Source organism: Podarcis liolepis (genome assembly GCF_965112155.1).
Source record: "Podarcis liolepis genome assembly, chromosome: 1".
NCBI lineage: Eukaryota > Metazoa > Chordata > Lepidosauria > Squamata > Lacertidae > Podarcis > Podarcis liolepis.
In genome coordinates this window covers 33,049,116-33,073,701 of record NC_139554.1, presented here as the reverse complement: position 1 = coordinate 33,073,701, position 24,586 = coordinate 33,049,116, and the positions used below count along the sequence as shown (strand labels likewise).

Sequence of the window (24,586 nt, the reverse complement as noted above, 5' to 3'; positions counted from 1 at the left end):
CAATAGATCCGGTGATGGGACAGAGTTTAGGTTGCTGTGGCAATGTATGCGAGCTGCATTGTCGGTATGGCGGGGGAGCGTTTTTTGGCATCATCCCCCCCCCCCAGAAAACCTCAACATCTATGGGCAGTCCTTGCCCCAAAAAGCTCAATAACTTTGGGGAATCGCCCCCCCCCCCATTTTCTTAATTTTGAGTCCCCCAAAATAGGGGGCTTGTTATACACAAAAAACTATGGTAATTCCTTTTGGTTTTTAAGTGCAGCAGGTGATTATAACTACTGTTTGGTAAAGAAAGTGGAAGTTTCATAGATGGGATATATATTATATTTATAACTTGGTGGTTTGGGAAGTTGTTGTCTCCAAGAAAACTTGGATTTTAAAAACGATCCATTATTTTTTTTCAGATGAAATTATGTCCTTTTTCATTTGCGCTGAAACGTCATAGAAAGAGTGGCAAAATGTTTTTAGAAGTCAGGAAAAGTCGGAAACTAACAAGCAAGAAGCAATTTAGATGGGGTGGGGAAATGGGACGACTTCAGGAGATGTTAAGAGGCCACATAAAACTGGGTCAGGCTGCAGGTTGCCCAGTTGTGCCATAAAGAAATAGTAACATACTTTTTTCCTCTTCAAAACAGGCTTAGCTGTAAGATGGTGGGGGAATTGCCAGTCATCAGACCCTGGTCTACGCATGGGGCTTCCTCTCTATTCCCTGTGTGTTGTCTGGATGTGTTATATGTATATAGCAGATTTAGCCCTTCCCACTTTGGTCACACACCCTTTTTTGGCCTTGCCAACCACCAGCAAGTGTTTCCCAGATGGGTGAGCCCAAGGGATGCCTCTCTTGGGCTAAGGAACGGTTCCCTGCTTGCTCTAAGGCAAATCTGTAGTGATAGTCTACCCACATTATAACCAGGCAGCAGTCTCTCAACACTATCCTCCTCTCAGAGGAGGTCAGGTCCTGTGACTATTTATTTTAAAAAAAACATTTCACTCTTTTCCTGGAGAGGTCCCTGGAAATCCTTATGATTTGCTTTTGGTTAAAGCTATTGCCGAACGAGGTTTTGGTAAACTGCTACTTAATTTCATTAAAAATATATAAAAACAAGCTAGACATATGTGTGCCAAGTCTTGGGTTTGAATCCGATGCATCTTCTTGCAACGAGACCTGAAGGTCTCCTCTATCTAATCACATGTTCGTAACTGCAAAGCACCTATGAATTAAGACCAAATAAGGTGTGTATTGGGAGAGACATTAGTATTACTTTTTAATAGGTACCCAGTCCTTTGTTCTGAAAATGCTGAAGTTTCCATTAGAGTTAAGATGTGTTGTGTGTATTTACAGAAAGCCTGAAACCTTAAGATGTAGACGTGTTTCTTTTAATTGTTTGAATTATGAGAAGATCTCGTTCTTGCTTAAGAATACAGAAATGTACCAGTAGATCTGTTATTAAAGATTTCTTCCAGCATAATGTCTGAATCCAAATTCATAAAGAGTTGGAAAAAATGAGATGTCTGAGCTATAGGATTCACAGGGATTTCATACGAAGCCTATTTAATCAGGATAACACTGTTATTAATATTCATAGAGTCAGCTGGAACACAAATGACAGACTATGGGGCCTAAAAAATTTTACTTGGTGAATTTATTAAAAGCAGCTTAAAAAATTAATGGAATTCAAGTAAAGTTGGTGAAAATGAAAATCTTATGTTAGCAGGGGGAAAAATCTTTATTGGAACTTTCTTTAAAACCATCTTGCACTGATATCTTTGACAGATTTCATCGGTACTTAAACGGGGAGGATGCATGAATGGTCATTTAAAAGGATTTAAACACATTGGCACATTAATTTTTACATGAATAATAAGTAGTTTCCAAAAGCAATTAACTTACAGTGTACAAGATTTGAATAGAAAAATAAGACCATGGCATTAAAGGGCAAAGTAAATGTGCTGTACATTTTAAAATTAATAATATGTCTTCTAATAAAATAATTGAATTCGTACCTACAAGGGTTATTTAAAAACATTTAAAGATTAATAAGATAAGCATGTTTTGTTGCAAAAAAGAAAAAAAGCATCCATGGAGAGACTAAAGCACAAAGTCTTAAAAGTGACTCAGGGTTGTGATTCAAATTCCATATTATTGTTTGTTTAACATAACCTTTCATTTTCTTCTGTCTGTTAAGAGAGGGTGGTATACTCTAGTATCTTTTAATTTGTATAATTTGGCAATGCTTAGTTATGTTTATATATGTTTATGCTTTTTACACAAATTGCAGTGTCTGGTGGCTGATGTAAACAAATATCTAAGTGTGCTTATGTTCTTGATTTGTTTAAAGCTTCAAAAACACACTGACACATTAGTGATGTCTGCACAGAGGAGGGCTGTATGTGGTTTCACAGATATATAAAGCTTATTTCCTTCTCACTTTACCGCAATACTGTAAACTAAATAATATTGCTTCTGAAGATAATTGTTATAATTTTACGGTATCTGAAGGCAGCTGTCAAAGAAAACTCCTGATTCAATCAACACCAACAGAAATTATTTAACTGTGATTAAAATGACAACGTAGACCCAATGCAGCTAAAATTTGTCGCACTTATTGTCGCCTCATTGATATCAAGTTAGTCACAAATAACTTGTTGACTTCAGTGGGTCTTAACTAACTTAAACTAGATTGTAATGCGTGTTGTACTCTGAAAATAAGTTATTGCAATCTGTGTGCATTTTCAGTGTACACTATTAAACATCTTCAGTGTACACTATTTAACAGCCTTCATCATCATCATCATCATTATTAATAATAATTATTTTATTTAGTAATGTTTGGTTATGGATTATAGATATATAACTGAAGGCACTGGTAAGTTTTCCCAGTGCGGTTTTAAATATTTTTTTTAATGTATTTTCAAAAATTGACTGTATAGAATATATTTTCTCTTTAGAAATAGAATATGTTCATGACTGTATTACATTAAACCTATTGTATTTCCTGGAATAGCTTTAAATCTTTAATATGTTGGTTAGGGGGGTTATTTTAAATGTGGATAGGATATAATCCCTGCATAGGGAAAAATGTACAGTGAAATCCTATTCGTCTCTACTCGGAAGGAAGTCCTATTCAGTTCAGTACGACTTCTTCCCAGCTATATATGGGTATAAGATTGCAGCCATCGTCATACAAGATAACTGTGCCAGTTCTATATTTCTGTGGAAACATATTTTGGGAAGCCTTTTCCTAAATTGTGTACATTCCACAAAACAGACATTTGCATAGTCTTTATACGTGACATTGTAAATGATTTTCTCCGAGCAGGTTATATTTGTGTAAGAAGTGCTTTGTGAATAAAGCTGTCCGTCTAATTCTATTGCGGATCAACAAGACTCATTTCCCTGCTAGCCCATGAGCGCTGGCTGTGTGTAATTGAAGTAATTCTTGCTGGCAATCTACTATGGCTACTACCATAGTTGATGGTTTGTGCATGTGAAATGCAAGAATGACTTTTAACCTTCAAAGATTCTCCTGTGTTCACACCTTGCATTTTGCCATACTTCACATTAGTGTGGCTGTTGGAGTGGATAGTCACCCTCGATATCCAGGAGAGGGCAGCATTTTCCTATACCAGGTGTATAAAAGAGCATGCCCTGCTTAGACTGCCAATGTTTCTTGTAATTACTCCCAGTATATTTGTTGCTTGCTTATGAATTAACTTGCATTTATGGAACTAAATCATTCCAATCATTTAATTACACCTGAGGAGCTGAACTATAATTGCTTGCTTCCAAGTAGGATCTGATATGGCTTGAGCAGTATTAATTTGGTGTTTACTTTTCTGAGTGCTAAAAGCATTAAACTGATTGTGCAGTGGGATTACATTTTACTAATTGCTGGCATTCATTAGCTGGGTAAATGGCGGGGAAGTATGACTGTATATTGTGGAGGGATAAAATTGTGGTTTTAAATAGTATATTACTAGGCACATTAAGGCCCTAAGACATGTTTTAAAATACTCCAGAGGTTATTAAATACTGTATTTTCTTCATCTCTTGCTATATGAATACCTTATTAAAAGACTGCAATTATTATGGACCTTTTTGTGCAATATGTAGAGGAAAGACTTCATTGACGTAAAACACATTTCTTTGATATTAATAATAACCTTCTATATTTCCAGCTAATCCAAAAGTAAATGAGGAACTTATATAGGGGGGGAAATTGCCAACCCCAAATCAACACAGTTACACAGAAGTGAAAAAGCCAAAGTTACAGCTTCATTTGAGGACTTTTTGTAAGGAATTCAGACTTCAGGGTCTGAGGTAATATTCTCTCTCACTCCTGAGAAGAAAGTCCCTTAAAATCTCTCATCTTGCTTTCGCTGTGTATTCTTAGAGCTGAATCAAGTACAGGCTATACAGTATAAGCTACTTATCTATATTTTTTTAGAAAGTCTTCTTGTTCCTTATTTTGAACTTGATAACCACATGGTGGCTAGGTTTCTCATTTTATTTCATTTTATGGCCGTCTGGGGTTCCTAAGAAGTAAACTTTCTTATTATAAGAAACATGAAGAACAAGGGTAGCCATCTTGGACCAGGGAAGGGAAAAACTTTCCAAAACCCATGGTTGGGTAATACCTTTATTAAGACCAACCAAAAAGTCACAAAACTGTGATAATACAGGCATAATAACTGTAATTCCACATTGTCTCTAATGAGCATACTATTCTTACAAATTAAAAATGTTAACGTGGTGATTTATGTATCTTAATACGAATCTGAAAATATTGTGAGAACTTTCTCTCTGTAATACTTGCATATATACCTAAGGATTATGCAGAGCAAAACCTTGGCATGACCTAATCCTGCATTCACTACCACTGGTAATGCAGACCAAGAAAAAAGTAATCATATTTGCTTTCCTGGACCTACTCATTCTATTTTGTAATAACTGTTGCCAGGATCAGGCTTTGAGGACTAATACGTTTCTCAACACCATCATTAAATTCAACAGAGAACAGAATAAATCTATCTAAACTGAAAGTGTGAACAAAAATATCTTTTACTGTGAAAGTCAATTTAATGTCACCTGTTAAAATAAACAGGTTTTATTGTCCTATTCTAAACATTTTTTTTGAGCCATTTGTCTTGTAAATTCCCTGACAAATAAGGGCAAGGTATAGGTGTGTTCTGATATATTGTTTTACGTTTATTTATCTAGACTTGGCTTTACTTTAGCTCTGAAGTCTTGGAGCAAGACGCGGAGACCTTGCCAGATCAAACAAGTTCAGAAATACAAATGGAGGACTGGTCAAAAGGTAAGGACTTCTGAGGTATTGATACATAACCCCAGGGGCTATGCCAATGCTAGGCAATGCCTGGATGGAATGCATTTGTTCTTGCTGGTAGGTAAAAGTGACTGTTTAAAAAAGTTCACTTCTTTTCTGTTAAGTGATGTAACTGCAAGCGTGTTCCTTTTAAACCAGACCTCTTTTTTTTTTTTTTGTCTGTAAGGATAATATATACGTAGCAGAGGGCTGAACTGCTATTCTAATTGCACAACGGCTAGTAAGCACACCTGAGTTTTCTTTCTGTAATTACAGATGGGGGAGGTATTAGCATTGGGGCTTCAGTGGTGGTGGTGGTGGGGAGTTTAATCCTTTCCAGGCATGATCTTGGCAATGAGTACAGTGGTACCTCAGGTTAAGTACTTAATTCGTTCCGGAGGTCCGTACTTAACCTGAAACTGTTCTTAACCTGAAGCACCACTTTAGCTAATGGGGCCTCCCGCTGCCGCCGGGCGATTTCTGTTCTCATCCTGAGGTAAAGTTCTTAACCCGAGGTACTATTTCTGGGTTAGCGGAGTGTGTAACCTGAAGCGTATGTAACCTGAAGCGTATGTAACCCGAGGTGCCACTGTATCTGTCCTATGGTTCAGTTTGCTGGTGATGGGAGAGCTCCCAATGGTCTGAATGGGAGCTTTCCCCCCTGAGGTTAATTGTGGCAGGGGAGGGGGGCAGGAAGCGATATTTACAGTCGTACCGTGGTTGTCAAACTTAATCCGTTCCAAGAGTTCATTCGACTCCCGGAATGGTTCGAAAACCAAGATGCGGCTTCCGATTGACTGCAGGAGCTTCCTGCACTCAATCGGAAGGCGCGTCGGGCGTTGCAAACCGGAACACTCGCTTCCTGGTTTGCGGCGTTCGGGAGCCAAAACGTCCGAGTACCAAGCCTTTCAGCAACCAAGGTATGACTGTCTTGGAATCATGGCTGCAGAGGGAACAGTTAACCTTTCCCTCCCCATGCATTGCAGCCCCATTGCCAATTGGGGAGAGGGACTATGCCTGCAATTCTAGAAAGAAAAACCCTAGACATGTGTCCTAGCTGCATTATCCATGCTGTCAATCCATTTTCCTTGTATCTTACTCCTGTAGGCTTCCTTGCTTCATGCCATTCCAAGTGAATTTGTTGTTGTTTAGTCGTGTCCGCCTCTTCGTGACCCCATGGACAAGAACACGCCAGGCACTCCTATCTTCCACTGCTTCCCGCAGTTTGGTCAGACTCATGTTTGTAGCTTCAAGAACACCATCCAACCATCTTGTCCTCTGTCGTCCCCTTCTCCTTTCCCAATATCAGGGTATTTTCCAGGGAGTCTTCTCTTCTCATGAGGTGGCCAAAGTATTGGAGTCTCAGGTTCAGGATCTGTCCTTCCAGTGAGCACTCAGGGCTGATTTCCTTAAGAATGGGTAGGTTTGATGATCTTGCAGTCCATGGGACTCTCAAGAGTCTCCTCCAGCACCATAATTCAAAAGCATCAATTCTTCGGTGATCAGCCTTCTTTATGGTCCAGCTCTCACTTCCATACATCACTGTTGGGAAAACCATAGCTTTAAGTGAATTAGACTTTACTTACCGCACGTATCGTGGAGAGTTGCTCTACCATCCAACGCTGCAACTTGAGCAAGAGTCCTGAAAGTTACAGTTCTGAAAATTATAGCCAACACTGGCAGCAGTTCTGGCTGCCTTGCCCTTGATAACAAAGAGTAGGCCCTCCCCCAAGCACTCTTTTCCTTCCAGTTCAGACTCAGGAGCAGAGCTGGGGGCAGTAACCTGGTCAGGAGGACAAGACAGCTCACGCCAAACAGTGTGCCCCCTCCAGAATGCTTAGGCAGAGACACATACATGGAAACACGAGGACCTTCAGCATCTATATGGAACTCGTGATTAACAAAAGAAATTGCTGTGCCTAGCTGTTCTGTTTTGTTCGTTGCTGTCTTTAGTTGTTTGCAGTTTTAGTTTCTGACGTTAGTGTAAGTTCTACTTACTTTAATTGTGACATTACTGCAACCATTTGTTGAAGGGTGGGTTGTAAGTGCAGACAGTAAGCAAGTAAATAAATGCGGTATCAGCTGGGAGGAACTATCTGCGGCATGTGCAGACGGACGCCCCATTGTCCCTTCCAAAGGTCAGTTCAATTGCATCTGGGCCGGGAGAGGTCTACATGTGCAGCCTTGGCAAATGGATCATGGGTGCAGGGGGGGGCATATGTTGCATTTCTTTGCACATGCTTTTCCTTGTCTTGCCGCTTTTCTTTTTCCTGAAAGGGTTTAGAACATCTTTATGAATGCAGAATAATGCAAGAGGAGACCTGCCTCCCTTTTAGCATTGGAGAACCGTACTGGTGGTTCAGTAGAGGTACACTTCACGGTTAATTGCACTACGCCCATCTCTCTCTAGTTTCCAAGGAAGCAGTGAAAGTACATCAACACTAGCAATTCATCCATTCTTCCTATCACCACCAGCTTTTGAGTCAATATCAAAGTGACTGACTGATTTCATTCTCTCTGAAGAATATCCACTTTAATCAAAATTACAAACAGAAAACCCTTTTTGTACTATTATTTTAGGTGCATCTCTGGTTGACCTAGCAGCTCTAAATTACAGGCTCTGAAAAGCATCAGCTTCCTGTTTCTCCTCATAAAACCAAGACCAAGCTGCAGGCATGGAGAAGTTACAGGCTAGCAACAGCATCGCCTAGTGCTAATCCCATACAAACTAAAGAGAGCCAGTAGCCAGAGCAGCCATCTTGTTTGCTTCGATTTGATTTCATAAGCAGTTAAATGTAATGTGCTACAAAGGAAAGATTAAAAAAGCAAGGAGGAGTGTGGAGTTCTTCAAACATAAAACTGCACTGGGAAATGGGCTGGAGGCAGGGAACTTGACAATTGTGGTTAGAAACTGGATTCTGAGTTGACCAAGATTCAAATCAGGAGCCTTCTGATCTGTCTACCGGGGTCCCTTGTGGCAGAAGAGTCAGCATTGTATAGGGAAGGAAGAAGGGGTAGTAGTAAATGTCATGTACTCCACAGCTGTGAGTGGCTTGCCACAAGAAACACAAGAACATAATAGATCAGAAAATCCCTAGTTAGAATCACATTACATTCACACTTGTGTGTGTATATGTCCCAGTACTTCGTGCTGCTTCAGTCTCAGTCCTGAAGGGAACTTACTCCTCCTCCCGCATATTGCTAACTTTCCACTTAAACTCTCCTAAGAAAGGGGTTTCTCTCATCACCCTTCTCCCTGGCCATTTCTCTGCTGCAGAGCTTCACTCTCTGTGGTGCTTGTATGAATGTAGAAGGAGGGCTGTTTCCTATATGTCGTTTGGGCCCTCTTGTGAGTGAACAGGATGGAGGAGAAGTGTTAAGGACTAGAATCTAGACAAGGTGAAGCAGCAAGGCCAGCGCCCTGTTGTACCAGCATATTCTACTATTGGAATAGGGAACACTTTTTTCAGCCCCCAAGGGGTTGAAAACTGTTCAGGGGCTGCTTGCCGGAGGTAGGGAGAGCCAGAAACATCAGTGGGTAGAGCCATTGATGTGATTTTGTTTACCTTTGTACAGTAGGCTATATTCCAGCCATGCAAAGGCCAGAGTTTTCTCTACAAATTTCTCCATCCTGGCAATCAAGGGGCATTATCACAGTTCAATGAGATGTTTTAGCCAGACAAAAGCACTCAAGGAGGGCACAGAGAGAGGGTGCTTTGGGGAGAGTGCCAAAGACTGGAAGGAAAGAGGCCTAGAAGGCTACATCCAACCTGTGGACTGGAGTTCACCACCCAACTGCTCTGTTTTTACAACAACTCGTGAAATGGGTCCATAAAGCATAAAATATAGAGAATTTATGGGGAAGTGGGTTAAATGTTGAATATCACAGGTGATTTTTAGAAAGAAAGAAAGAAAGAAAGAAAGAAAGAAAGAAAGAAAGAAAGAAAGATCTCCTTTGGGAAGCCATCCTAACTATTATGTAGACTGTTGTGGCATGAGTTTCCTTTTTCGTAGTTGGCAATGGGGTTAGTTGTTGTGATCTCCACAGGAAATGTTTCCTTGACTTATGGCTGTTTCATGAATGGTCACTATACCCACTTGTTGAATTCCTTTTCTGTTATTGCCAGATCAAGGTTTCTAAGATGTGGCTCAGAGGAAATTGGACCACTGCAACTAACAAAATCCAAAGGTGTCCTTCAGACTCCACTTTTCACAGCCAGCAACAAACATGTATTCATTCTATTACATTTTTGGAACCTCTGTAGCCAGTTCAACTTTAGTACCTTTAGGGGTCACTATACCCTAAGAAAGGTTCAAAAGGTTAATTCTTTCAAAGAGACCATTTGCAAGTTCTGTGACTTATACATTAAATAGTACCAGATTACCGTAACATCTTGGTATGCATAGTCCTTACACACAGTGGGCTACATAATCAATTGGCCAAGATGAGTTATCCTTTTGTTTATAGAATTCCAAATTTTTGCAATGGAATGTGCATTTTGTGTTTTTTGACTGTGTAATACAAAACAGAAATTACGTTGATAGATAGAGAACATTCTTCACACCATTAAGGAACAATATGGGATAACAGTGTTATGAGCTATAGGGGGAGTAGGCAGTATGGTGAGAGCCTTCTAACCACTGGAATCCAGCAAGTGTTAAAATGTAAACCAGGCTAGTTTCTGGATAAGGTAATTGCCCAGGTGATGGGCCACCAAGGGGAACAAAGGAAGGGGATCTATGCAAGATGTCAAATGGGTGGCTTCCCCCAACTCAAGGATAGTTAGAAGGAAAAAGGCTGAGTTGAGAGCAGAGAGTTTGTAGTGATGTGAGCTAGAAGCAAAGCAGCAAGCTGGACAGAGAGAGAGAGATTGCTGAGTTCTGTTTGAATCCAAGGCTGCAGCTATGGTGGCCATTTAGGGCTTTAAAGGTCAGCACCAACATTTTGAATGGTGCTCGGAAACGTACTGGGAGCCAATGTAGGTCTTTCAAGACCAGTGTTATATGGTCTCGGCAGCCACTCCCAGTCACTAGTCTAGCTGCCGCATTCTGGATTAGTTGCAGTTTCTGGGTCACCTTCACAGGTAGTGCATTGCAGTAGTCCAAGTGGGAGATAACTAGAGCATGCACCACTCTGGCAAGACAGTCTGCGGGCAGGTAGGGTCTCAGCCTGTGTACCAGATGGAGCTGGTAGACAGCTGCCCCAGACACAGAATTCACCTGTGCATCCATGGACAGCTGTGAGTCCAAAATTACTCCCAGGCTGCGCACCTGGTCATTCAGGGGCACAGTTACCCTATTCAGGACCAGGGAGTCCCCCATATCTGCCCCCCCCAAAACAGTGCTTCTGTCTTGTCAGGATTCAACCTCAATCTGTTAGCCACCCACCCAGTCTGTTAGCAATCCATCCATGGATTGGGGCGGCGTGCAACAGTATATTTGTGTTCCAACGTACAGTAGTTCAGTTTGCAAAATCCCTGATCTGTCATGGCCATTGGAGGCTTAGGAATTATTCGTTACAGCTGTAAATACTATTAATTTTTGTGTTGTGATTCTTTTACGATCCCCACCCCCCCACCCCCCGGGGCTAGGATTTTATTCAGTTCAGTTTAGCTGCAGTTCAGAAATAATGGGCTCATTCAAAGAATTGCACATGGAGTTTACAGTCTATGAGTAGCTGATGTGGTGCTGCCCAGATGTTGGGTCCCAGCATTGGCCATGCTGACTAAGCTAGATTCCAGCAATGTCTGGAGGGTACCACATTGGCTTAGCCCTTAGTATTATGGAAGAGTTACTGTGTTGTGTATTTAAACATCTTTTCTTTGTTCACCAGCCCTTTTCCCATTTCTAACCCATGCTAGATCTTTATTCAAGATGCTGGCTTTTTCTTTCTTTCCTTCATGGCAGTGGGGTTAGAGGGGTACAAGTCAAGTCTTAAGTAGGAGATAGTGTTGTTACGATCGTCCTGTCAGCTGTCTCTCATACTATCATTTCTCCATCATCTATACATCAGAATGGCAAGAAGGTTGGCCATCACTGCACAAACCTGGCAGAGGCTCATCTTGACGGTTGTTTGCAGAATTAAGCAACCTGCTTACATCTCAGTTTCTCCATCCAAGTTGTTGCTCAAACATTTTCTGCCAGAAAAAGATTTATGGTTGCTGGAATTCTGGTGAGGAGTAGCAAGCAGTTCATATAGAATGGGTTATATTCTGTTACTAGTGATGGTCAACATGGTGCCCTCCCACTGTTTCAGACTACAACTCCCATTAGCCCCAGGCAGCAGTGCCAGTAGCCACGGACGGTAGGAATTGTTGTCCACAGCATCAGGAGCAGTTCACAACATGGAGAGGGGAGCAGGTTGGCTACCCAGATCTAGGAATTCACAACCTTCGCAGTAATTTCTTCTTTTTCTTGCAGAATGTCGTAAAACCTATAAACATGACTCCATTAGTTTCTTCTGATGTTTTTATTTGTCATTAGAAAGCAAGAACCTGCTACAATTCATAAGTCCATTTCATATGGAGAAAAGCCATTTGCCCCTGTTTTCAGTACTCTAAAGTCCTTTCTGCCTCTCATCCAAAACTGCAATGACTACATAAAAGAAGAGAAGGGCCCCCAGTTCTCTCTATTTACATATGCAGTGGTGGGAGTGGCTTGGGCTGCAGCAAACAGCACCGGCCAGTTCTCTATGGTCTGGAAGCGGGCCAGAGATAAAACTACCACTCCATGTCCGTTCCCTGAGCACGTCTCCCAGGCCACCACGGATAGGCACGATTCAAAACAGGGTCTGGTGGGTGACCTGTGATGCTCCACTACGGCCAGGGGGTGCGAGCCAACGGCCGCATGGGAAACTGGCATGTTCCAGGTGTTGTAAACAAAATCTGCCCTTATTCCCTGATGGGGTATGCAAGAGCCCTTTATAGAGTCCTTCGTAGGTTCTCCATCGGTAGGAGAAAATAACAGAGGCCAGCCAGAGAATATTGAGAAGCAAAGCAGCTAGTAAGCCTGATCTTTATTAAAGCTGTTGCAACAGGGTGCTCCCTTACACACAGGAGAGAGGAGGAGGACCCAGAACCAAGGTGTGCCTGCCCTTATATAGACGTTTTAAATTCCCTGCCCTGGAGCTCAGGACCACCCCTCCATACATCATATATACATCACAGAAGGGGTGTAACCCAAGACCATCCCCAACAAACATCAAAGCTACATCACAGAAAAGGCGGTCTACAACATAAATTAGAATGATGTTGTTTTTCCCGTCTGCCAGGTTATCTGATTCCCTTTCCTGGTAGTCTGGCCATTCCTTTGAGATGGTGATCACTTAATTCCTGAGACAATGGGAAGGTTCCCTCACCCTCTCCCTCCTTGCAGAGAAAACATTTCATCAGTTTGGGAGTCAAAATGGTTTCAGGGCGATCTTCCTGTGCTGCTCCAGGCATGTGGTCCACATATCGATGTACGTGCTAGATTGGTACATTTATGAACATTATATATCTATATATCTATATATATATGAATGACGCGGGTGATGCTGTGGGTTAAACCACAGAGCCTAGGGCTTGCCGATCGGAAGGTCGGTGGTTCAAATCCCCGCGACAGGGTGAGCTCCCGTTGCTCGGTCCCAGCTCCTGCCAAACTAGCAGTTCGAAAGTACGTCAAAGTGCAAGTAGATAAGTAAGTACCGCTCCGGCAGGAAGGTAAGCGGCGTTTCCGTGCGCTGCTCTGGTTCGCCAGAAGCAGCTTAGTCATGCTGGCCATACAGAAGCTGTACGCCGGCTCCCTCGGCCAATAAAGCGAGATGAGCGCCACAACCCCAGAGTCGGCCACAACTGGACCTAATGGTAATGGTCAGGGGTCTCTTTACCATATATATATATATATATATATATATATATATGCAAGTTTTGGTGTCTTCGGGTGTCTTCCCGTGTAAGAGTTGGGGTGTCTAGGCGACGTTTCGACGAGGTCTCACTCGTCATCTTCAGGCTGGTGCTTTCGGCTTCTTGTTACTGGAACAGAGCAGGATCTCAGTGTTTGAGTTCCTATAAATACTGTTGAGGGGGTGTGGTGTATAGCCTCCAACGTTCTGGGCAGAGAGGAAGTTCCCAGGTTAGTTATATATTTGTTTTCGTAGATTTTCACGGGTACAGGAATGCAGGTTTTGGTGTCCTCGGGTGTCTTCCCGTGTAAAAGTTGGGGTGTCTAGGCGACGTTTCGACGAGGTCTAGTTTTTGCAAGTTGGGGTGTCTAGACCTCGTTTCGACGAGGTCTTAGTTTTTGCAAGTTTTGGTGTCCTCGGGTGTCTTCCCGTGTAAAAGTTGGGGTGTCTAGGCGACGTTTCGACGAGGTCTCACTCGTCATCTTCAGGCTGGTGCTTTCGGCTTCTTGTTACTGGAACAGAGCGGGATCTCAGTGTTTGAGTTCCTATAAATACTGTAGAGGGGTGTGGTGTATTGCCTCAAAAGTTCTGGGCAGAGGGGAAGTTCCCAGGCTAGTGTTCTTTTCTTCTTTTGTTCCTTAATTACTTGAGGGATATCTTGAGTGATTACTTGAGTGATATTCTGAGTACCACTTAGGTGGGTCATTAGGTGTGGATTAGTTGCTAAAGCCTTCGTGTCTTGACCTCTTGAATTTGTGAAGAGTTTTTCTGGGAAGATGGCTGTACTGCACTTAGTTGTGCTTTGGCTTGGCTTCGTGTATAGGGGCGAGCTGTGGTTTTGTGCCCTGTGCCAGCCAGATCTGTGTAGGGATTGCAGGGGGGTGCAGCATCCGGAGGTGCCACTATGGTTTGGTTACTGGATGGTGTCTGTAATTTATCTGTGGAGAGGGTCTGGGTCTGGGTTTCATTCTCCCAGCAGACAAAGGTAATGCCACTGTTGTGATGAACACATCGGACTACCAAGCAAAACTATCAAATCTACTCCAAGACCCTACCTACCAACCTATAAAAACAGATCCCACCACCTATCTGGAAAAAACCACCAAATCCAAAATAAAAGCCTCTCCTATCAGTGAAGAAATCCAGCTAAGAATCATCCCCAGAGAAAAATCATCCAGATGCCCCAAACTCTACGGCCTCCCCAAGATACACAAAGAAGGAACACCACTCAGACCAATAGTCAGCTCCATAGGCTCACCTCTACAAAATCTCGCTAAATTTCTCGCTAAGCAACTTCAGCCCTATGCAGAATCCATCTCTTCACACGTTACAAACTCCTTCCAGTTCATAGAAACAATAAAGAAGCAAAACCTACATCCCGATGACCTACTTGTGAGCTTCGATGTTGTATCTCTCTTCACACAAGTGCCCATTAATGAAGCCTTGACAGCCATTCAAAACAAATACAATCCCCCCGAATACATCCTGGACCTGACCAACCACTGCCTAACCAACACGTACTTCATCCACAATGGACAAAGATACAAACAGATAGAAGGAGCACCTATGGGATCACCCCTCTCACCGGTCATCGCAAATCTGTACATGGAACACTTTGAAACCAATGCTTTAGACAAGTCAGAACACAAACCCAAACTTTGGCTCAGATATGTTGACGACACCTTTGTAATTTGGCCACACGGGAAAGAAAAACTAGATAGCTTCCTCACACATCTCAACAGCCTACACCCCAAAATACAATTCACTATGGAAATAGAAGCCAACAACCAGCTTCCCTTCCTTGACGTCCTAATCTACAAAAAACCTGATGGCTCCCTAGGACACACTATCTACCGGAAAAAAAACACACACCAACCGCTACTTACATGCTCAATCACACCACCACCCTGCACAAATAAACTCCGTAGCCAAGACCCTCATCTCCAGAACCAAACGCCTGACTGACAAAGACCACTTGACAACTGAGTTACAGAATCTCTCAAATGTGTTAATCGCCAATGGATACCAGCAAAACAGAGTTACGAAGCTAATCCAAAAAGAAACACCCCCCAAAAACCAAGACACAGAAGAAAACAATGGCATGGCCCTCCTTCCTTATATCAAGGGCACTACAGATAAAATTAGCAAAATCCTCCATAAACACAATATCAAAACAGCCTTTTGCACCAACCAAAAAATAGCCAATATCCTCAGAAACCCCAAAGATAAAATCCAGTTGGAAAACCAAGGGGTCTATGAAATACCCTGCAAAGTCTGCCCAGCCACGTACATTGGACAAACAAACAGACGAATAAATGCACGTATCGCAGAACACAAGAATGCCGTCAAAAAAGAAGAAAAATCTTCCTCTCTTTTCCAACACATGAAAGAAACAGGACACGAAATTAATTTTGCAGATTCCAAATTGCTCTTTAACATGGAACATCACCACAAGAGAATAATCATGGAAGCCATCGAGATAGAGAAACACCCTCACAACATGAACAAGCGTGACGACACGTCCCGCCTGCCAGACATCTGGAAATTAGCCCTCCCCACAAAAACCGACACCAGATCCAGAGGCACACAGAACGCCACCACCAATCAACCACACCAGACCCAAACCCAGACCCTCTCCACAGATAAATTACAGACACCATCCAGTAACCAAACCATAGTGGCACCTCCGGATGCTGCACCCCCCTGCAATCCCTACACAGATCTGGCTGGCACAGGGCACAAAACCACAGCTCGCCCCTATACACGAAGCCAAGCCAAAGCACAACTAAGTGCAGTACAGCCATCTTCCCAGAAAAACTCTTCACAAATTCAAGAGGTCAAGACACGAAGGCTTTAGCAACTAATCCACACCTAATGACCCACCTAAGTGGTACTCAGAATATCACTCAAGTAATCACTCAAGATATCCCTCAAGTAATTAAGGAACAAAAGAAGAAAAGAACACTAGCCTGGGAACTTCCCCTCTGCCCAGAACTTTTGAGGCAATACACCACACCCCTCTACAGTATTTATAGGAACTCAAACACTGAGATCCCGCTCTGTTCCAGTAACAAGAAGCCGAAAGCACCAGCCTGAAGATGACGAGTGAGACCTCGTCGAAACGTCGCCTAGACACCCCAACTTTTACACGGGAAGACACCCGAGGACACCAAAACCTGCATATATATATATATATATATATCCTTAAATTTTTTATTACACAGGGAGGTGAAGGAGCTCATGTGCCGGGTCACAACCGCCACCCACCTTTTATGGATGGGCTGAGCGGCCATTATGGATCAGTGAATATAAGTGATGCTTGGTGTATACAAATGTAAAAAAACAACCAAAAACCTGAAGGATGAAGAGCAAAGGCAACTATATTCAATATTTTTTAAGTTAAATACTAAGTTGACCACTCTCTTCACAGCTTTTTCTTTTTCCCTTCTTCCTCAATTTTTTTTTTTTGAATACTTTGACATAAGCAATACTGTGAGCACTTAAAAAAGAAGAAGCTGCTCGCATCTAACTCATAAGTTCCTTCTTGACGGAGCAACCGAGTACCTATCTCTTGAGGTTTGATTTGATTTGTTGAAAACCGATACAGTATATTGAAAAAGGAGAGCAGTGACTGCTAAGTACCCCTGTTCATTCTCAAAGGCAAGTTGGCATCCCTTAATGCTGTATTTCTTCAACTTTAATATAATTTGGTGTTTACCGCTTGGACTCCATGGCTTTGCGTTGCCAGTATTGTACGCTTTTTGGAGTTGTCAGGTATCTTCCAGATAAGGTTTAGGGAAATTATCACAAGTACTGCAAATGTCTGGCCATTGCTTTGCTTATAAACATTTTTGGATAGAGTTTTATTATCAAGAAGTGTAAAGCTTAAATTTAGACCAGGCCAGCCTCACTACAGGTAAGATGAGCAAAGGCATAACCATTTTTTCCCTTAAAAACCAGTTCATGTCCCCCAGGGGGATGCATCAGAGATGAAATGAGATTATCAAAGATTTTGCCTGCATGTTTAATGTACCGTTTTCCAGAGAATGACGTTTATCAGCTCATTATTGCCTAAAGTGGCCTTAATGTTATTGTGATGCAGGCTAAAAAAATAAAACAAGTACTTTAAAGGTATGTTATTTCAATAAGGCAGGGGGCATTTGTGTGTGTGTGTGTGTGTGTGTGTGTGTGGTTGGTGTGGTTGTCTCATTTTGCCATTTTAAATTATAAAATTTATCATATCGGCATTAATACCTGAATAAATTTGGGTGACAAAGAGGATTTCTGTTTAATTAAAGGGTATGCAGGGACATGACCTTGCTCCACATAAAAAGGAAATTTAGATAATTAAGATTTGGATAATTGATGAGGAAATATATAATAAGAGTGTTATCTGCCAGGTGTCACAGTAACTAACTAACTAACTATATATATCTATATCTATCTATCTATCTATCTATCTATCTATCTAGTATATAGTATATATAATGGAAAGGCTTACTTTCTTCCTTTTTTAAAATGCTAGTTTAGATAGAAAACCCAAGTACTAGTTTGGCTGAGTAAAACTCCACCAGGCACTGTGTTTGGAAATTATGTAATAAATCTATATAGATTGTAATGATATCTTGAAGCCCTGTATTTAAACTAACCTGAATTACAATGAGAGATAAACAGAATATTTACTCATCCCTTATGAGCTGCTGCTGATATGTAAATTTATTCTTCTACTTTGCACAAATATACTTTTGAGCTACTGCTTAAACACTTCAAGGTCCTTAGCCAAACAGTTTTAATGATGCCTCCAATATTATAAAAGTGTGACATTTGACGAATACCTTGTGTAGTTGTGATACTGCAGTAAAATATAAACAACACACAAAGAAAGCCCGGCGCATCAAATCAGTGTGCAGCACCTAGATAATTTATAATTTTACTGTTTATATCCATCTTGACATTTTTTTTTTATCTGCCAAAGGCAGGTTTCATTTGGATTCTTAATCTGAGATTTATTTGGTGGATCTGGAAGTCATAGCTAGAATTCCCACAGGAAGTGGTCCATCTACCAACAGATTAAATGGCAGTCCTGCAGTTGTTAAGGGAGCTCTGCATTTAACACACATGCATACTCGCTCAGTCAGCCTGGTGGAGAAAAATTAAAGTAGTAACCCAGGTTTAGGAACAATGTAGCTAAAAAGTCCCATATTTGCTGAATGACAAAGGGTTATATAGCAGCATTTTCATTTTATTATTCGTGCTTGAATTTCTTGTTTGCTTTGTTGAGTCTGCTGACGAATACTAATAAATGCCTGCAACAATCCAGACGGGAGATGCCTGGCAACAAAGCTATGCGGTGGACCTCCCTGATCTTCTCCAGTTCACAACCTGACCTTTTGAAAAATTGCCTGGGCTAAGCTGCAGAATTTGGGTGTAATGGTTATTGTTAACTCCAGCTTTAGGATTTATTAATTTGTGTGATCAAGACTTACCTATACTTCAAAGTTTCAAAAGACCAAACACAATCATCCGTCCATTAGAACTAACATTGCGTTTCATTGAAATTGCCCTCCCTGCTTCTTCTTCTTCTTCTTCGTCGTCTTCTTTTTTTTTACTATCTGTCTAGCAATACTGCAATTTTGATTGTATATGCGTGGAATCTCAAAAATGGTCTCAATGCCCAGGCACAGAACAAAAAAATCTGCACAACTGCAACTGATTTCTCTCCTAAATCTAATGCTGGGAAATAATATGTTAATGAATTGCAAAATAATAATAATAATAATAAGCAAATGCCTAAGGAAGCTCGTGATATTTACACAGTAAGTGCTTAATGATCACAGTTGACACTGAGTACTAAAATTATGATTAGCCAGCTTTGAGAAGAGGTTATGAAAGGCAGTATCTGCTAAACTGGGCTGCTGGTGGTGGTGGCTAAATTTAGGCTTCAATCCTACATACACTTACCTGAGAGTAAGCCCCACTAACTATGATGGAATTTACTTTTAAGAAAACAAAAATAGGATTTCATTAATGCTTCTTGAATTTGAGAAAGGGAATTACTACCTTTGGGGTTTCCTTAAAATTGCCTTTCTACTAGAACCTCAGTGGCTACTAAATCTCTCTTCATTTTTATCTTGCAAATGGTGTTTATTTTAATGATCTTACATATTGTAGTTTTTTTGTGGTTGGTGGACCATAACTGTTTTTGTACAATGGTATTTTGAGTATTGGTGTTATTATTGATTGCAATACATGTACACAGTGCATAACAGAGAAAAATGAGCACCAAAGATAAATCTCTGAATCCAAGGACCTCGTGTTCTAAATATCAACGAAGTGGGGAGAGAACAGGAGTTGGGAAGGAAAGGCAGAAATAAGGATAGCAGGAATGAGCATGAACCAGTGCAGTTACAGGTACTTATGCTTTGTGTCCATTGTGTGTGGCCAGAGTTGAAAATAAGACTGGGAGCAAAGTGGGAGCACTCAGAGTAGGACACTAGAAAGTGAAGCATTCACCTACATTGGTTTCCAGGAATTAACTTTGCAATGTTCATTTAGGGGAGGCGTATGTGGGCGCACCGTGTTCTTAATTCATAATTCTAATGGGGGTTGATTCATTATAAAAACCAAAAACTTGTCATCTAATTGTTTCCACTTTAGAAAAGAGTAGTGCTGTGGTAGGGACGCGGGTGGCGCTGTGGGTAAAACCTCAGCACCTAGGACTTGCCGATCGCATGGTCGGCGGTTCGAATCCCCGCGGCAGGGTGCGCTCCCGTTGCTCGGTCCCAGCGCCTGCCAACCTAGCAGTTCAAAAGCACCCCCGGGTGCAAGTAGATAAATAGGGACCGCTTACTAGCGGGAAGGTAAACGGCGTTTCCGTGTGCGGCTCTGGCTCGCCAGAGTAGCTTCGTCACGCTGGCTACGTGACCTGGAAGTGTCTGCGGACAGCGCTGGCTCCCGGCCTCTGAGTGAGATGAGCGCACAACCCTAGAGTCTGTCAAGACTGGCCCATACGGGCAGGGGTACCTTTATCTTTAGTGCTGTGGTATATAGCCTCATACAGATTCTGTTTGTGCAGAAACTCCCCAATTTATGTCAATGTCCATAGCAGCCTCCTTGAGCTATGCCTTGTGCTATTCCTGTGAGCCTTCCAACCCTCAAGAGCAGCTTTTCACAGGGCAAAGACTAAGAGGCTGTAGCTGGAAGAAGCTGGACCAATCCCCACTGCATGGGCAGAGTTGCAGTCATGCATCTCTCTGTTCAACCCCGTGAAACGGTATTGAGCACAAAATTGTGCCTACAGATGGCACAAGTTTAATTATGTTTGTTTTTATAGTGTCGGAACACATCTGGCAGTCCTATCCGAATTCTTTAATAAATCACAAATTGGATATTTCTAGGTCTATTTTATATGTCTATTCTAGCTGACACAATATATGTATTGATCAGCTCTCTTCTACAGATTTTTGTCTTATTACTTAACTAAACCTAGGGCTTACGTTGTAACACAGAGAGCTAAGGAATATTGAGTAGGGAGTAAAACATGGTGTACAAAACTTTTTTTCTGACTGAGAGAACTTGCTGATCATTGATTAGCGGTAGTGGAATGGTGAAACGTTCTTTAGTTTTACCTGTACCACCCTTCATAAATAGTTATTCCTTCATAGTATGTGAAGGAAAATATTGCCATGCTTTACTTCAGTCTAAAACTACACATAATGAAACATGTACTGTAAACCCTACATGTAACTGCAGTTTACTAGTAGGAGCCAAAGTCTGTGGTGTCAACTTCTTCAAGTTTCTGTATGGGTCTGCTTTAGTTTTGGTGACTCATAAGAGACACAGATAAACCTACATGGATACCACTCATGGAGCACAAATACCCCCAATTATGTCAAATGCAAATTGTTCTGAAATCATACACTGCTGAGCGTATGATTGGTGCTGTTTACACTAAGGACGGGAAATCAGGGGCCTTCCAAATGTTCCTGAACTTCCAACTTCCATTGGTCCCAACTAGTACAGCTAACAAGGATGATGGGAGTTGCCATTGGACAGTATCTGGAGGATCACAAGTTGCCAATCTCTGGTCTGCAGAGCTCTGGCATTGGATCTTTTGGATTCAGATGGAAATCTTACCAGGAATGGAGGCTAGGACTTTTCTGTATGGCAAGCATGTGCTCCACTACTGATCACCTTAAAAGTCACCAGAATATTAATGGCATTGAGATTCATGTTCTTTCTATTATTGGTCTTGAGAAACCCCAGCTTGTGAGGAGATTTCACCCCTCCCATATCCAAGAATCTGCTGATGAGTCTGGTGATTTTCCAGAGAGGAGGGGCGGTGTTCTGCTCTCTACTTATTCCGCTCCAGCCTAACATCAGTCAGTCAGTCAGAGCAGAAGGAGAGAGAGAGACTGAGTGTTAGAGAGAGATCGTGTGTATAGATAAGGTTGCTGCTAAGAGCAGCTGCAGACACTCAGTGCAGTTAAGCGTTTCAGTTTAGACCACATTTAGCTCTGTATATAGTGTATATTATAGTTGTAGATAGAATAAAGAAGATATTCTACAGAGCTGCTCTCCAAGTCGTTTATACTCTGCTAGACTCTGCTATACTCTGCTGTGTGACGACTGTCTTCTTGTGGAAGTGAATCCGGTGCTCACAGCTCTGAGTTGTGAGTCCACAGCACTTAGACCTGTTCCTGTGCAGAAGGTGGTCTCTGGAAGTGCTACCCAGCTCGCCTAGCCCACTCGGGGCTGAAGTGGATGAGTCCAGTTGGTGACACTGGCTCAGGGGCGATGCTGACAGCTTGAAGGGGAAATTTCCTGTACAAGTGATTGTGCTGCTGTTGTTCCTTCAAGAAAAAGCAGATTGCAGTAATGTCAACTGGATGTTTGAGTCATTAACTTCATTTAAGTATTCAGTTATCTAGTATACACATAGAACACTTCCCTGTATATGAAGCTATCCTTACAGAAAAAAATGGTCCTATTTGCTAATGTTAGTTTATCTGTTTTAGTGGGTAAATAGTGAATTGCATGAAGGTGTCCATAGCATAATAGTTTCGTTAAAGATGCAAAGAAGATATGTATTCAGTTCCCTGGAAGCACAGCAGAATTTTCAGGGAAATGTAGGGAATTTTTGTACAGAGACTATAGGAACGTCTTGTGAAGCAGTTTCCTAATGATGTTAGAGCAGCAGTCATGATGTGATATATGACATCAGTAGCAGGCCATGTAGAAACATAGGTGGGTCAGCTGTGACTGAGGTCTGTGTGGGGAACTTGATCATGAAGCTGATCCCTGTATGAAGCAGCTTCTCCAGCTATATGCTCACTGCTTGGGGAACGGCTAAGGGAGCTGGGCATGTTTAGCCTGGAGAAGAGGAGGTTAAGGGGTGATATGATAGCCATGTTCAAATATATAAAAGGATGTCACATAGAGGAGGGAGAAAGGTTGTTTTCTGCTGCTCCAGAGAAGCGGACACGGAGCAATGGATCCAAACTACAAGAAAGAAGATTCCACCTAAACATTAGGAAGAACTTCCTGACAGTAAGAGCTGTTCGACAGTGGAATTTGCTGCCAAGGAATGTGGTGGAGTCTCCGACTTTGGAGGTTTTTAAGCAGAGGCTTGACAACCATATGTCAGGAGTGCTGTGATGGTGTTTCCTGCTTGGCAGGGGGTTGGACTCGATGGCCCTTGTGGTCTCTTCCAACTCTATGATTCTATGATTCTAAGTGTTGAGGATAGGATGGTTCTCAAGCGCTTGACAACCAGCTGGCTGTTGGGCGCTTGGGAAGCTTTGTGCAAGGGACTGATGGGTGAGTGGAGCAACATTCCTGTCCATCATGTTACCATGTGATTGACAGATGGATTGTTCCAACTGTCTGTCACAGTTGGTCAGCTAGGGTGGGAATGTTTCCCCACTCTTGTGTTAGACCATAGTTTAGTGTGATGAGAAAAGCCACATGATCCTTAAGGCTCATATAGTTCCCCTCCCTGCCTTCTCTTCAAGCACAGTCACAAGGAGCTCCCACAGCTTGTCATGTTGTCATGATCAATAAACTTCGGATCATGTTAACAACTGTATTTTTGCAACAAACAACAATGAAGTAATGTCTGATTGCAGTCACAGTCTTGGAAGAGTTGTACTCGTATGTGATATTTTTGTATAGTTCAATACTGAATGACTTTGGGAAATGTGCTGGAGCTCCTATTCTCTGCCACTTAGATGCATGGATGCAGGTTGTGTTCAATTTACTAATCCACACAGCTGGTTTTCCATGCTGTGGAAATCCTGGCAGTCAAACTGGCATTAAATTTTACTTGTTTTTACTGAACTTCTTTAGAAGCCAACAGCGTTGTCATTCAGCTGCATTAAATGCTCATCTTTCATCTTTAATTAAACAGTAAAATGTTGTTATTTTTCTAACAGAAATCTTGAAGCAGAATTCTGAGCAAAAGAACGATGTCTCTGCTCCCAGTTACCTGAATTTGCACAGTTCTTCAGCAAAATCACAGCCAAGAGAACAAGCCATTCAGACTAAAAGTGAACAGCTAAACTGTTCTGATCAGCCAACATCCAGTTTAAGCATTATGCAAACTGCTTGTACCAAAAGTTTGCAGCTACGTAATCTCACTGTCTCTTGCACTGATGAAAGGTTAAGGTAAGCAAGATGTTCATTTGAGGCTTTTAAAAGCTCAGGGAAGCATTCAGCATCACATGACAGTGATCTTTTGCCAGGGCAAGCTTTTTGGCTTCCCCCTATGGAATGATCCCTCCTCCTCCCCATGCAGATTGTTCCAGGGGTTCTACTGACCCCACACCAAGCAAATTTTGAAGGCACATGGGGGAGAAGGAGGAGGGAATCCCCATAGTGCATGTGGAAGTCCTTACGTAGAGCTTTTGCTTGCAGAACCTGGTTGAATCCCACCTTCAGTTTCTTTTATTATCACGGGAGAGAACTTCTTAAATAAGCTAACAAGAATTCAGTGGGCAGTTGTAGAAAAGTGACGGGATGAGACTGGTGTAAGTACAGTTGTATGTCAGGTTACAGATGCTTCAGATTAAAGACGCTTCAGGTTACAGACTCCTCTAACCCAGAAATAGTACCTCAGGTTGAGAACTTTGCTTCAGGATGAGAACAGAAATCGTGTTGCGGCGGCGTGGTGGCAGTGAGATGCCCCATTAGCTAAAGTGCTACCTCAGGTTAAAAACAGTTTCAGGTTAAGAACGGACCTCCAGAACGAATTAAGTTTTTAACTTGAGGTATTACTGGTACCTCTAGTTATGTATGAACTTAATTCGTTCTGGAGGTCCATTCTTAACCTGAAACTGTTCTTAACTAGAGACATGCTTTCACTAATGGGGCCTCTTGT

The 24,586-nt window shown here is 42.0% G+C and overlaps 1 protein-coding gene across 3 annotated transcripts in view; it reads left to right on the top strand.

Moving 5' to 3' along the window:
- MIPOL1 (mirror-image polydactyly 1) overlaps window positions 1–24,586 on the top strand; it is a 191,522-nt gene that overhangs the window by 25,490 nt on the left and 141,446 nt on the right. For 2 of the 3 annotated variants that reach the window (XM_083508870.1, XM_083508871.1), the window contains exons 2-3: window positions 5,222–5,318; window positions 23,643–23,874. In XM_083508870.1, coding sequence (XP_083364996.1) covers window positions 5,222–5,318; window positions 23,643–23,874 — 329 coding nt within the window. Of the gene's footprint in view, window positions 1–4,223; window positions 4,322–5,221; window positions 5,319–23,642; window positions 23,875–24,586 lie in introns of those variants that run through there. The other variant, XM_083508872.1, reaches the window with a different exon arrangement.